This window comes from Salvelinus alpinus, chromosome 26, assembly GCF_045679555.1.
Source record: "Salvelinus alpinus chromosome 26, SLU_Salpinus.1, whole genome shotgun sequence".
NCBI classification, from domain to species: Eukaryota; Metazoa; Chordata; class Actinopteri; order Salmoniformes; family Salmonidae; genus Salvelinus; species Salvelinus alpinus.
Genome location: NC_092111.1, coordinates 35,622,862 through 35,638,443, shown reverse-complemented (window position 1 = coordinate 35,638,443; position 15,582 = coordinate 35,622,862). Strand labels below are relative to the sequence as shown.

Below are 15,582 nucleotides of genomic sequence, written 5' to 3'. Positions count from 1 at the left end.
ATAGGATTACTAAAGACAGTATGGGGAGTACAGAGATAACGTTGTCTGGCTGGCTGGATGCTACTGCCTGAGCACTGTAGACATCAAATTAGGAAAACATCAAATAAAAATTAAGAAATTAAAATTAATAAAACTTTCCCATTTTTCTATTGATGTCTATGAGAAGCAGGTACAGGGAATTAACATTTAATAAACAATGGACATGAAACAGAACAGGAACAGCGTCTAGACACGGGAAAAATAACGACATCAATGCTGACACAGGGAACAGATATAGAGGAGGTAATCAACAAAGTAATGGGGTCCAGGTGAGTCCAATATTGCGCAGCTGCGCGTAATGATGGTGAGCGGTGTGCGTAATGAAGGGCAGCCTGTCGCCCTCGAGCGCCAGACAGGGAGAGCGGGAGCAGGCGTGACTATGTCAACCTGACAGAAAGTAGAATATTTTCAATGTGTTGGCAATTGAATGTTCACTGTTTTTGGCTTTGGAATATCCATAAAAAAATGCAAATCTATATTTTAATGTCATTATTTCATTTTAAAATCGAACCAAGAACAAGCTGACCTAGAAAAAAATAATTAATCGCTCAGCACTAGTTATTTCAAAAAACCCATAGGGCTCTGGTTAAAGTAGTGCATTATATAGGGTATAGTGTGGATAGGGATCTGCTTTTTTCAGAGCATTTTTACTATTACCTCCTGATATGAGTCATCACCAAAATACCAATTTCACAACAGACTTGTTTTTTGGGGGGGAAACTCCAAGTGCCTCCTTCTTCTTCTTCTTCTTCTTCTTCTTCTTCTTCTTCTTCTTTCCAATCTCCCAGTTTGCAGTGTCAAGTTTGCAGAGAGGTAGGAGAGATGGGGTTCCCCTTGGACTGGGGAGACAGGGAGGTAGGAGAGATGGGGTTCCCCTTGGACTGGGAAGACAGGGTTAGAGAGAGATGGGGGTCCCCTTGGACTGGGGAGACAGGGTTAGAGAGAGATGGGGTTCCCCTTGGACTGGGGAGACAGGGAGGTAGGAGAGATGGGGTTCCCCTTGGACTGGGGAGACAGGGTTAGAGAGAGATGGGGGTCCCCTTGGACTGGGGAGACAGGGAGGTAGGAGAGATGGGGTTCCCCTTGGACTGGGGAGACAGGGAGGTAGGAGAGATGGGGTTCCCCTTGGACTGGGGAGACAGGGAGGTAGGAGAGATGGGGTTCCCCTTGGACTGGGGAGACAGGGTTAGAGAGAGATGGGGGTCCCCTTGGACTGGGGAGACAGGGAGGTAGGAGAGATGGGGTTCCCCTTGGACTGGGGAGACAGGGAGGTAGGAGAGATGGGGGTCCCTTCTGACTAGGGAGACGGGGTTAGAGAGATATGGGGGTCCCCTCTGACTGGGGAGACGGGGTTAGAGAGAGATGGGGGCCCCTCTGACTGGGGAGACGGGGTTAGAGAGAGATGGGGGCCCCTCAGACATGGGAGACAGCGTTAGGGAGAGAGCCCAAGGATTGTGTGAAGAACCTTCGTCAACTTGTATGTGTGTGTGTGTGTGTGTGTGTGTGTGTTTGTGTGTACGTGTGTACGTGTGTACGTGTGTGCGTGTGTGCGTGTGTGCGTGTGTGCGTGTGTGTGTGTGTGTGTGTGTGTGTGTGTGTGTGTGTGTGTGTGTGTGTGTGTGTGTGTGTGTGTGTGTGTGTACGTGTGTACGTGTGTACGTGTGTACGTGTGTACGTGTGTGCGTGTGTGCGTGTGTGCGTGTGTATGTGTGTGTGTGCAACAGATTGAAAATGTAAATGTTAAACACCATAGCCCAGACTAGGTTGGAAAGAAAATAGTATAGTGGACTCATAGTAAAGGTTTGTGTTGCCTTGCCTCTGGTGTCCTCCTCTCTTGGCTTCTCATGCTTCACAGGATACACTGGGCATTCCATTTCAGACTACAGCGGGGAGCGTCATTGTGTCCCACATAAATCACTGGAGTTAAACCTCAGTCATATACTATTATTACAGTTCTGTTTCCAGACGTCCTTTATCTCAAAGGTATGCTATATTTTACAGCTTTTCTGCATTATTCAAAGTGAAGCATTATTCAATTGTAAGGGTGACAGGCCAATATCTTTACAACCTAAGGTATTGTGACGTATTCCTGGTCATATCGTACGTTCTGTACTCCACTGCGAAAGATCATGTTCTCTTGTATGTCTTCTTTAGATCCTGGGATCCTACAGAATACTACGCCTCATTGTTTCTGGAGGGTTCATATCTCAAACTGAGCAGACTTCACATACATACAGTAGACTGCTTCCAGAATCCCGAATGGCACCCTGGTCCCTATTGTGTACTTTGGGATGTATCCAATTACTTATTCCAGATTTTAGTTTAATCTGTAGTTGGACATAGTTTCCATTAGTTTTCTTCTCTCACTGTGTGGGTGGGTGGTTGCCAAGACCGCAGCGGAGCAGTCAGAACCACAAAGCAGCTAAAATCTCTCTGGAACACGTTAAGGGTTTTACAAAAAACGCACTCCAAAGTACATCCAAGTTTACAAATGCAATCAATAGATCTTCTATTAGCCAGCAGTTTGGACCGGACGGAACATTGAGGAAAATAGCCTCTATGTCACGGCGGGCGGAGGGAGAGTCCTGGCCAGGTCCTGGGTCTACTGGCTGCCTATCGGCCTGTCAGATAGCAGAACTGTGGCAGTAAGATGGAGATGGATTACCAGGAGGTTGGAGCTAGCACTCTTCAGATAAGCACTCTTCAGAGAAGGGCAGGTCATATGGCTGCTAAAGCTCCAACCCGCTTCGAAACACAATCAACCCCAAGGTTGAATCTCTGCCACTCCAGCTACTGTAACCATGCCCCGGCTGGCCAGACGTCAGTTCAACGTCTAGTTTTGATTTACATTTGGTTGAGTTGTCATCTTGCCTGAATTTATCGTGAAATCAACAAAAACTGTCACCATGTCATTGGATTTAGCTTAATAAAAGTTGGGTCAAGAAAATATGAATTTCCTTACGCTGATGACTTTTTGCAAATCCAATCAGTTTTCTCACGTTTATTCAACGTTATCACATAAAATTTTGGGGTTGAAACGACATGGAAACAATGTTGATTTAATCTGTTCTTGCCCAGTGGGACAAGGCAGGCAGGCCAGGCAGGCCAGGCAGGAAAGCAAGAGAAAGTTGTCTGATTTACCTCGAACACCAAGGGCACCATGAAGGTCTTTGTTTTACAATGATTATTACTGCTTGACCGTTGCTTTGATTCCTTCTGCCGTTGCCGAAATGTCATGAGCAATGCATGAAATGCTGAAATAGGCTTGAATGTACTTTATGGTTTTGTCTTAGTACATTTCATGGAAAATTCTGACAATAATATGGTCGTTTAAAGGCAAACATTGCTGGTAGTTTACAATTTTCAAAGTGCTGAGTAGTTCAGGGCCAGACTTCTCCTTCTCTGGGTTGAGCTCTAAAACTGTCTGCTTCTTAATGTAAAGAAAACGGTGCTTTTTTTTTGCTGGAGGCAGTATTCCCATGAATAGTTCTGCCATAGATGATACATCTCGACATCGTGTTTTCTACCTGGCTGAAAGCTCACTGAATCTCGGTGTCCTCATTCATTTTACATTTGGAGATATGAACTGCAGGTCTAGGAGATGAAACTACGGTGGACTTTTCCAGTAAATTCTCATTTTTAGCAAGCTTCAGCGGTTTGGCAAGTTTCTTCACATACATTTAGCTTTTCAGTGACTCCCAGGCAGCCCACGGGTGTATTGATAGAGAAGGTTAGGGCGTTACTATTTTCTTTTCTTAAAATGTGATTTTAAACCTAAAACGTAACCTTAGCCCTAACCTTAATCCTTACCTTAACCCTCACCATTACCACACTGCTAACCTTATGCCTAACCCTAACCTTAAATTCAGAACAAAAAGCAAATTGTTTGTTTTCATGAATTTTTACAATATAGCCAATTTTGACTTTGTAGTTGGGGTAACAAGTGGAAATGTCTCCTTACTTCCTCATGCTAGAACGGACTGTCCCCCAACACACATCAAACATGTAAATATACACTACCGGTCAAAAGTTTTAGAACACCTACTCATTCAAGGGTTTTTCTTTATTTTACTATTTTCTACATTGTAGAATAACAGTGAAGACATCAAAACTATGAAATAACACATATGGAATCATGTAGTAACCAAAAAAGTGTTAATCAAATCAAAATATATTGAATATTTGAGATTCTTCAAATAGCCACCCTTTGCCTTGATGACAGCTTTGCACACTCTTGGCATTCTCTCAACCAGATGCATGAGGTAGTCACCTGGAATGCATTTAAATGAACAGGTGTGCCTTCTTAAAAGTTAATTTGTGGATTTTTTCCCACTTAATGCTTTTGAGCCAAACAGTTGTGTTGTGACAAGGTAGCGGGGTATACAGAATTTGGTAAAATGTCAAGTCCATATTATGGCAAGAACAGCACAAATAAGCAAAGAGAAACAACAGTCCATCATTACTTTAAGACACGAAGGTCAGTTAATCCGGAAATCTCAAGAACTTTGAAAGTTTCTTCAAGTGCAGTAGCAAAAAACATCAATCACTATGATGAAACTGGCTCTCATGAGGACCACCACAGAAATGGAAGACCCAGTGTTACTTCTGCTGCAGAGGATAAGTTCATGAGAGTTACCAGCCTCAGAAATTGCAGCCCAAATAAATTCTTCACAGAGTTCAAGTAACACACACATCTCAACATCAACTGTTCAGAGAAGACTGTGTGAATCAGGCCTTCATGGTCAATTTGCTGCAAAGAAACCAATACTAAAGGACACCAATAAGAAGAAGTGATTTGCTTGGACCAAGAAACACAAGCAATGGACATTAGACCGGTGGAAATCTGTCTAGATTTTTGGTTCCAATCGCTGTGTCTTTGTGAGACGCTGTATGGGTGAACGGATGATCCCTGCATGTGTATTTCCCACCGTGAAGCATGGAGGTGGAGGTGTTATGGTGTGGGGGTGCTTTGCTGGTGACACTGTCTGTGATTTTTTACAATTCAAAGCACATTTAACCAGCATGGCTACCACAGCATTCTGCTGCGACACGCCATCCCATCTGGTTTGCGCTTAGTGGGACTATCATTTGTTTTTCAACAAGACAATGACCCAACACACCTCCAGGCTGTGTAAGGGCTATTTTACCAAGAAGGAGAGTGATGAGTGCTGCATCAGATGACCTGGCCTCCACAATCCTCTGACCTCATCCAAATTGAGATGGTTTGGGATGAGTCAGACCGCAGAGTGAAGGAAAAGCAGCCAACAAGTGCTCAGCATAAGTGGGAACTCTTTCAAGACTGTTGGAAAAGCTTTTCCAGGTGAAGCTTGTTGAGAGAATGCCACGAGTGTGCGAAGCTGTCATCAAAGCAAAGGGTGGCTATTTGAAGAATCTCAAATATAAAATATATTTTGAGTTGTTTAATAGTTTTTGGGTTACTACATGATTCCATAAGTGTTATTTCATAGTTTTGATGTCTTTACTATTATTCTACAATGTAGAAAATAGTCAAAATAAAGAAAAACACTTGAATGAGTAGGTGTTCTAAAACTTTTGACTGGTAGTGTACATATTAAGCACATTTTCAGGGACAGTATTTTATATAATAAAAACAAAGACGACTGTATTTCTTCTCATTTAAATAGCTCTGAGGCACATCTCTCTGTCACACATCTCTCTGTCACACATCTCTCTGTCACACATCTCTCTGTCACACATCTCTCTGTCACACATCTCTCTGTCACACATCTCTCTGTCACACATCTCTCTGTCACACATCTCTCTGTCACACACACACATACAGTGAGTAGTTAGAGGTGAGGCAGGGCCATTGTTGAAGTTCTCAGGCACGTCTGTTTGTCACGCTAGTTTATCTACCCAGATTACAGTGGAAATGTGTGACCTTTACTGAATCACACCTGAAGTTTTTCTTCAAGTGTTTGGTTTTTCTATGGTGGATTAAAGGAACTAATGGCATCTCTAATTTGTTCACAGAGCTAGAGGAGGACTGTACGCTTGTTCACGGTCCAAGATTTCAGGCTCCTTTGTTCTCCCTCAATTTCAATTTTCAATTTAAGGGCTTTATTAGCATGGGAATCATATGTTTACATTGCCAAAGTAAGTGAAATAGATAATAAACAAAAGTGAAAAATAAACAATAAAAATGAACAGTAAACATTTCACTCACAAAACTTCCAAAGGAATAGAGACATTTCAAGAGTCATATTATGTATATATACAGTGTTGTAACGATGTGCAAATAGTTAAAGTACAAAAGGGAAAATAAATAAACATAAATATGGGTTGTATTTACAATGGGGTTTCTCCTTCGCTTGTTGCACTTTTCTTGTGGCAACAGGTCACAAATCTCTCTCTCTCAATTCAATTCAGTTTAAGGGCTTTATTGGCATAGGAAACATATGCTAACATTGCCAAAGCAAGTTAACTAGATAAAAACAAAAGTGAAATATACTCCCTCTCTCTCTCTCTAGCTCTCTCTCTCTCTCTTGCTTTCCCTTTCTCTCTCTCTCTTGCGCTCTCTCTCTCTCTCTATCTCTCTCTCTTGCTCTCTCTCTTGCTCTCTCTCTTGCTCTCTCTCTCTCTCTCTCTTGCTCTCTCTCTCTCTCTCTCTTACTCGCTCTCTTTCTCTCTCTCTCTCTCTTGCGCTCTCTCTCGCTCTCACTCTCTAGCTCTCTCTCTTGATCTCTCTCTCTCTCGCTCTCTCTCTCTCTCTAGCTCTCTTTCAAAATTCAATAAAATTCAACTGACTTTATTATTGGCATGCAAAAAAAATATGTTCACATTACCAAAGAAAGTGGAATTTCACCCAATAAATACGGGAGTTTATTAAAATTGGATTTGTTTTGGAATTCTTTGTGGATCTGTGTAATCTGAGGGAAATATGTGTCTCTAATATGGTCATACATTTGGCAGGAGGTTAGGAAGTGCAGCTCAGTTTCCATCTCATTTTGTGGGCAGTGTGCACATAGCCTGTCTTCTCTTGAGAGCCAGGTCTGCCTACGGCATCCTCTCTCAATAGCAAGGCTATGCTCACTGAGTCTGTACAAAGTCAGTGTGGGTCAGTCACAGTGGTCAGGTATTAATTTTGTCCAGGAAGTTGTCTAAAAGGAATTGAATTTGTTGTTGCCTAATTGTTTTTTGGTAGGTTTCCACACTACTTTCCTTCCTTCTATAGCATTTCTTAATATTATTCAGTTCCTTTGGCTTTGATGCCTCATGATTGAGTATTGCTCTGTTCAAGTAGACTGTGATTTTGCTGTGATCTGATAGGTCAGTGGGCATGACTGTGAACACTCTGAGAGACTCTGGGTTGAGGTCAGTGATAAAGTAGTCTACAGTACTACTGCCAAGAGATGACATATAGGGGAACCTAACGCAAGAGTCCCCTCGAAGCCTATCATTGACTTTGTACATGCCTAGCGTGCGACAGAGCTCCAGGCATTGTGACCCATTTTTGGGGGGTTATGTTGTGGTAGTTGTGTCTAGGGGGGCATATGGGGGAGGGAATGCTGTCACCTCCACGTAGGTCTCTCTCTCTCTCTTGCTCTCTCTCTTTGTGTCCGTTTCTTTTTTTTCTCCATTGATATCCCTGTGACTCCCATGGACCTATGGCTCTATCAAACAATAACTAACTGATAGCCTTCACAGGGTTCCTGTCCATGTTCTGCTGAACCATGATATCAATAATCCCATGATATCAATAATCATGGGAATCATTCAGAACCATGATATCAATAATCCTAGTAGACAATGGTAGTCATTCAGAACCATGATATAAATAATCCTAGTAGACAATGGTAGTCATTCAGAACCATGATATCAATAATCCTAGTAGACAATGGTAGTCATTCAGAACCATGATATCAATAATCCTAGTAGACAATGGTAGTCATTCAGAACCATGATATAAATAATCCTAGTAGACAATAACCAGGTTTCCATCCCACCTTTTTGATAGAAAATGTCACAAGAGGCCTAATGGAAACAGAACATTTGTCGGTAAACTTTCCAAATGTCAACAAAAGAAAATAGGCTAGACAAGATGAGATATTTTTTTCTCGCTGAAATGAATTATGCGAGAGATGTCGGTGGAACCATCGTATCGGAGTAAACTTGGAGTCACTGACATGTTGTGTGGTCCTCCCGCTACGACTCGTCGGGAAACCATGCAGATTATTAGGCTACAGATAAAATACGTTATGATGAACTTCGCAGGGTGGTGAAAGTGCAAGATGAAGAGTTTCATGCTCCTTTCCTGCTGTTTGACCAACATTTTGTCCATAATAATCTCCTGCAGGCAGCACTGTATCTGCTAGCTGTTGGCTAAAGCCACGTGCCAAAACCAGAATATTTTTGTGAGAAAACCAACAGTAGATTGGAAAAAGCAATGGAAACCCATTAAACTTTAAAAAAAATATTCAGTACATGGAAATTTCAATGCAAAACATATATTTATGTGCACTACGTCATCACGCACAGCCTTTTGTCCACAACAAGTCCATTTGATGGAAACACATCTCTGATGGGAAAATGTGCATATTGTTTTTATGCAGAGTTTTGAGTATTCACATGAAAATCTGTCACCAATTGGATGGAAAACCTAGCTAGTGGTCATTCTGATAAAACAGAGGTCATAGGTCACAATAGGAGGGAAAGTCAATCATTATCTCCTGGCACATGAACTCTTGAGCCCATCCACCACCCAAGCCAACATACGCACACACACCGGCACACACACGCACACACACCGACACACACCGACACACACACCGGCACACACACGCACACACACCGGCACACACACGCACACACACCGGCACACACACGCACACACACCGGCACACACACGCACACACACCGACACACACACGCACACACACCGACACACACACACGCACACACACCGGCACACACACCGACACACACACGCACACACACCGACACACACACACGCACACACCGGCACACACACGCACACACACCGACACACACACGCACACACACCGACACACACACACGCACACACACCGGCACACACACCGGCACACACCGGCACACACACCGGCACACACACCGGCACACACACCGACACACACACCGACACACACACACACTGTAGGTCCATGGAACTGATGATGATTGTTAAAGGGAAGAGACACCCGCTGGCTGTCAGCCCAATGACTCTGTTTTCATTCAGGCTATTTTACAACATCAGCACCCAAGTAATTAGCAGTTTTAAATGAATAAAGTTGGCTGATACCTGCAGACATGCGTATTCGTAACCTCATGTGTGTCCCTCAGCTAGCTGAGCTTGTCTGCAGTGTGTGTGTGTGCGTGTGTGTGTGTGTGTGTGTGTACAAGAACGTGTGTGTGTGTGTGTGTGTGTGTGTGTGTGTGTGTGTGTGTGTGTGTGTGTGTGTGTGTGTGTGTGTGTGTGTGTGTGTGTGTGTGTGTGTGTGTGTGTGTGTGTGTGTGTGTGGACAAGAACGTGTGTGTGTGTGTACAAGAACGTGTGTGTGTGTGTGTGTGTGTGGACAAGAACGTGTGTGTGTGTGTACAAGAACGCGCGTGTGTGTGTGCGTGTGCGTGTGCGTGTGTGTGTGTGTGTGTGTGTGTGTGTGTGTGTGTGTGTGTGTGTGTGTGTGTGTGTGTGTGTGTGTGTGTGTACAAGTGTGTGTGTGTGTGTACAAGAACGTGTGTGTGTGTGTGTGTGTGTGTGTGTGGACAAGAACGTGTGTGTGTGTGTGTGTGTGTACAAGAACGCGCGTGTGCGTGTGCGTGTGCGTGTGTATGTGTGTGTGTGTGTGTGTGTGTGTGTGTGTGTGTGTGTGTGTGTGTGTGTGTGTGTGTGTGTGTGTGTGTGTGTGTGTGTGTGTGTGTGTGTGTGGACAAGAACGTGTGTGTGTGTGTACAAGAACGTGTGTGTGTGTGTGTGTGTGTGGACAAGAACGTGTGTGTGTGTGTGTGTGTGTGTACAAGAACGTGCGTGTGCGTGTGCGTGTGTATGTGTGTGTGTGTGTGTGTGTGTGTGTGTGTGTGTGTGTGTGTGTGTGTGTGTGTGTGTGTGTGTGTGTGTGTGTGTGTGTGTACAAGAACGTGTGTGTGTGTGTGTACAAGAACGTGTGTGTGTGTGTTACATAAAAAGACTAATTCACAGTAGACCATGTAGCGGTTAGATCTTCCATCCCCCTGGTAGCCTGACAGGTGGAGCAGACACTTCCCCTTTGCCCCAAAGCCTTGCTCTAAACCACGAACCAGAGGAATAAATATGCTCTGAATGATTTGAAGATAATATTCTCCATCCATGGACAGACACAATTTTACCAGTCATTCTCCAGTGAGTCCACTGAGAACAGTTTGCCTGAGCATTAGTTGGCTGGTTGACACACTCTATGGTTGGAATACAAGGGCAGTAACCAGTGATGGGCTGGCTGCACTTTTAATGGTCTTATTCTGTGGCCCTTTCTCTGTTTTCTCTCGCTCTCTCTCTCACTTTCTATCTTTTACTCTCTCACCCGTTCTCAATCTTTCTCCCTCTCTGTTTCTCTCTATCTCTGACTCTCTTTTTCACTCAACTATATATTTTCCTCTGTTACAGCATCCCCTCTCTCTCTTTTTGGCTCTTTCATTCACTCAAATACTGCACATGTCTCAGCCAGTATATGGTTATCTTGCTCTCCCAGCATGACGCTAAAGCTGAACCCAACCCACCCACTGTGTCCTTAACTTCAGATGTGCAGGCAAGTTCCATGTGAATGCAATGCAGTACTGAACTGCATCTAATGGCGGTGAGGGAGCGCTAAAGTTTTCTGACTGTCTTGATTCTGAGTTGAGTTTGTGTTTCTTAATACAATTCTAGAAATGAGAGAGAGAGAGGCAGAGAGAGCGAGAGAGCGAGAGAGAGCGAGAGAGCCAATCAGGATGATTTTGGGCTACTTTACATGCCTGACGTCATGCCTAACTTAACGGCTGTCTCCCTCTTCCCTATTCTCTGTCTTAGATGTTGTAACAAAGCATAACGGCTGTCTCCCTCGTCCCTATTCTCTGTCTTAGATGTTGTAACAAAGCATAACGGCTGTCTCCCTCTTCCCTGTTCTCTGTCTTAGATGTTGTAACAAAGCATAACGGCTGTCTCCCTCTTCCCTGTTCTCTGTCTTAGATGTTGTAACAAAGCATAACGGCTGTCTCCCTCTTCCCTGTTCTCTGTCTTAGATGTTGTAACAAAGCATAACGGCTGTCTCCCTCTTCCCTGTTCTCTGTCTTAGATGTTGTAACAAAGCATAACGGCTGTCTCCCTCTTCCCTGTTCTCTGTCTTAGATGTTGTAACAAAGCATAACGGCTGTCTCCCTCTTCCCTGTTCTCTGTCTTAGATGTTGTAACAAAGCATAACGGCTGTCTCCCTCTTCCCTGTTCTCTGTCTTAGATGTTGTAACAAAGCATAACGGCTGTCTCCCTCTTCCCTGTTCTCTGTCTTAGATGTTGTACAAAGCATAACGGCTGTCTCCCTCTTCCCTATTCTCTGTCTTAGATGTTGTAACAAAGCATAACGGCTGTCTCCCTCGTCCCTATTCTCTGTCTTAGATGTTGTAACAAAGCATAACGGCTGTCTCCCTCTTCCCTGTTCTCTGTCTTAGATGTTGTAACAAAGCATAACGGCTGTCTCCCTCTTCCCTGTTCTCTGTCTTAGATGTTGTAACAAAGCATAACGGCTGTCTCCCTCTTCCCTGTTCTCTGTCTTAGATGTTGTAACAAAGCATAACGGCTGTCTCCCTCTTCCCTATTCTCTGTCTTAGATGTTGTAACAAAGCATAACGGCTGTCTCCCTCTTCCCTATTCTCTGTCTTAGATGTTGTAACAAAGCATAACGGCTGTCTCCCTCGTCCCTATTCTCTGTCTTAGATGTTGTAACAAAGCATAACGGCTGTCTCTCGCTTTCCTGTTTTCCCCGTCAGAACTGCAGATCAGTGCCTGTGGAAACCCTGGGGTTCCGCCCAAAGGCATCCTGGTCGGGACACGCTTTAACGTGGGAGACCAGATCCGCTACAGCTGCGTGACCGGGTACGTCCTGGACGGGCACCCACAGCTATCCTGTGTCACCAACGCGGAGAAAGGCGCCGTGTGGGACTTCCCTGTGCCCATCTGCAGAGGTGAGTGTCCATGTCCTGGCACTGTGTATGTGTGTGTGACTAGGTGTTGGTAACATCTGCATGCTGGGAGTGTGTCTGTGGAGATGGTATGGATGTATGGCAGATGTGTGAAAAATTTGTCCGAATGTGTTTGAGTTTTGTGTTCATCTGTGAAACTGTATGTGGGTATGTGTCTGTGTGTGTGAGAGAGAGAGAGAGAGAGAGAGAGAGAGAGAGAGAGAGAGAGAGAGAGAGAGAGAGAGAGAGAGAGAGAGAGAGAGAGAGAGAGAGAGAGAGAGAGAGAGAGAGAGAGAGAGAGAGAGAGAGAGAGAGAGAGAGAGAGAGAGAGACTACATGAGTACGTAAAGTACAGGTGTATGATGGTGTTGTACGTCAGGGTTTTGCACACCAACAGCATAGAGGAACACACACCATCAGCATAGAGGAACACACACTATCAGCATAGAGGAACACACACTATCAGCATAGAGGAACACACACACACCATCATCATAGAGGAACACACACACCATCAGCATAGAGCAACACACACACACCATCAGCATAGAGGAACACACACCATCAGCATAGAGCAACACACACACACCATCAGCATAGAGCAACACACACACACCATCAGCATAGAGCGACACACACACCATCAGCATAGAGGTACACACACACCATCAGCATAGAGGAACACACACACACCATCAGCATAAAGCAACACACACACACCATCAGCATAGAGGAACACACACACACCATCAGCATAGAGGAACACACACAACCCATCAGCATAGAGTAACACACACACACCATCAGCATAGAGCAACACACACACACCATCAGCATAGAGCAACACACACACACCATCAGCATAGAGGAACACACACACACCATCAGCATAGAGCAACACACACACACCATCAGCATAGAGGAACACACACACACACCATCAGCATAAAGCAACACACACACACCATCAGCATAGAGCAACACACACACACCATCAGCATAGAGCAACACACACACACCATCAGCATAGAGCAACACACACACACCATCAGCATAGAGGAACACACACACACCATCAGCATAAAGCAACACACACACACACCATCAGCATAAAGCAACACACACACACCATCAGCATAAAGCAACACACACACACCATCAGCATAGAGGAACACACACACACCATCAGCATAGAGCAACACACACACACACCATCAGCATAAAGCAACACACACACACACACCATCAGCATAGAGGAACACACACACACACCATCAGCATAAAGCAACACACACATACCATCAGCATAAAGCAACACACACACACCATCAGCATAGAGGAACACACACACCATCAGCATAGAGGAACACACACACACCATCAGCATAAAGCAACACACACACACCATCAGCATAGAGCAACACACACACACCATCAGCATAGAGGAACACACACACACCATCAGCATAAAGCAACACACACACACCATCAGCATAAAGCAACACACACACACCATCAGCATAAAGCAACACACACACACCATCAGCATAAAGCAACACACACACACCATCAGCATAGAGCAACACACACACACCATCAGCATAGAGCAACACACACACACCATCAGCATAGAGCAACACACACACACCATCAGCATAGAGCAACACACACACACCATCAGCATAGAGCAACACACACACACCATCAGCATAGAGCAACACACACACACCATCAGCATAGAGCAACACACACACACACCATCAGCATAGAGCAACACACACACACCATCAGCATAGAGCAAAACACACACCATCAGCATAGAGCAACACACACACACACCATCAGCATAGAGCAACACACACACACCATCAGCATAGAGGAACACACACACACCATCAGCATAGAGGAACACACCCACACACCATCAGCATAAGGAACACACCCACACACCATCAGCATAGAGGAACACACACACCATCAGCATAAAGCAACACACACACACCATCAGCATAAAGCAACACACACACACCATCAGCATAGAGGAACACACACACACCATCAGCATAGAGCAACACACACACACCATCAGCATAAAGCAACACACACACACCATCAGCATAGAGCAACACACACACACCATCAGCATAGAGGAACACACACACACCATCAGCATAAAGCAACACACACGCACCATCAGCATAAAGCAACACACACACACCATCAGCATAAAGCAACACACACACACCATCAGCATAAAGCAACACACACACACCATCAGCATAGAGGAACACACACACACCATCAGCATAGAGGAACACACACAACCATCAGCATAGAGTAACACACACACACCATCAGCATAGAGCAACACACACACACCATCAGCATAGAGCAACACACACACACCATCAGCATAGAGGAACACACACACACCATCAGCATAGAGCAACACACACACACCATCAGCATAGAGGAACACACACACACACCATCAGCATAAAGCAACACACACACACCATCAGCATAGAGCAACACACACACACCATCAGCATAGAGCAACACACACACACCATCAGCATAGAGCAACACACACACACCATCAGCATAGAGGAACACACACACACCATCAGCATAAAGCAACACACACACACACCATCAGCATAAAGCAACACACACACACCATCAGCATAAAGCAACACACACACACCATCAGCATAGAGGAACACACACACACCATCAGCATAGAGGAACACACCCACACACCATCAGCATAAAGCAACACACACACACACACCATCAGCATAGAGGAACACACACACACACCATCAGCATAAAGCAACACACACATACCATCAGCATAAAGCAACACACACACACCATCAGCATAGAGGAACACACACACCATCAGCATAGAGGAACACACACACACCATCAGCATAAAGCAACACACACACACCATCAGCATAGAGCAACACACACACACCATCAGCATAAAGCAACACACACACACCATCAGCATAAAGCAACACACACACACCATCAGCATAGAGCAACACACACACACCATCAGCATAGAGCAACACACACACACCATCAGCATAGAGCAACACACACACACCATCAGCATAGAGCAACACACACACACCATCAGCATAGAGCAACACACACACACCATCAGCATAGAGCAACACACACACACCATCAGCATAGAGCAAAACACACACCATCAGCATAGAGCAACACACACACACCATCAGCATAGAGCAAAACACACACCATCAGCATAGAGCAACACACACACACACCATCAGCATAGAGCAACACACACACACCATCAGCATAGAGGAACACACACACACCATCAGCATAGAGCAACAC

The 15,582-nt window shown here is 44.7% G+C and overlaps 1 protein-coding gene across 2 annotated transcripts in view; it reads left to right on the top strand.

Annotated features, from left to right (window-relative positions):
- Window positions 1–15,582, top strand: part of LOC139555242 (CUB and sushi domain-containing protein 3-like) — a 773,621-nt gene that overhangs the window by 197,388 nt on the left and 560,651 nt on the right. For both annotated transcript variants that reach the window (XM_071368883.1, XM_071368882.1), the window contains exon 4: window positions 12,013–12,207. In XM_071368883.1, coding sequence (XP_071224984.1) covers window positions 12,013–12,207 — 195 coding nt within the window. The remainder of the gene's footprint in view (window positions 1–12,012; window positions 12,208–15,582) is intronic.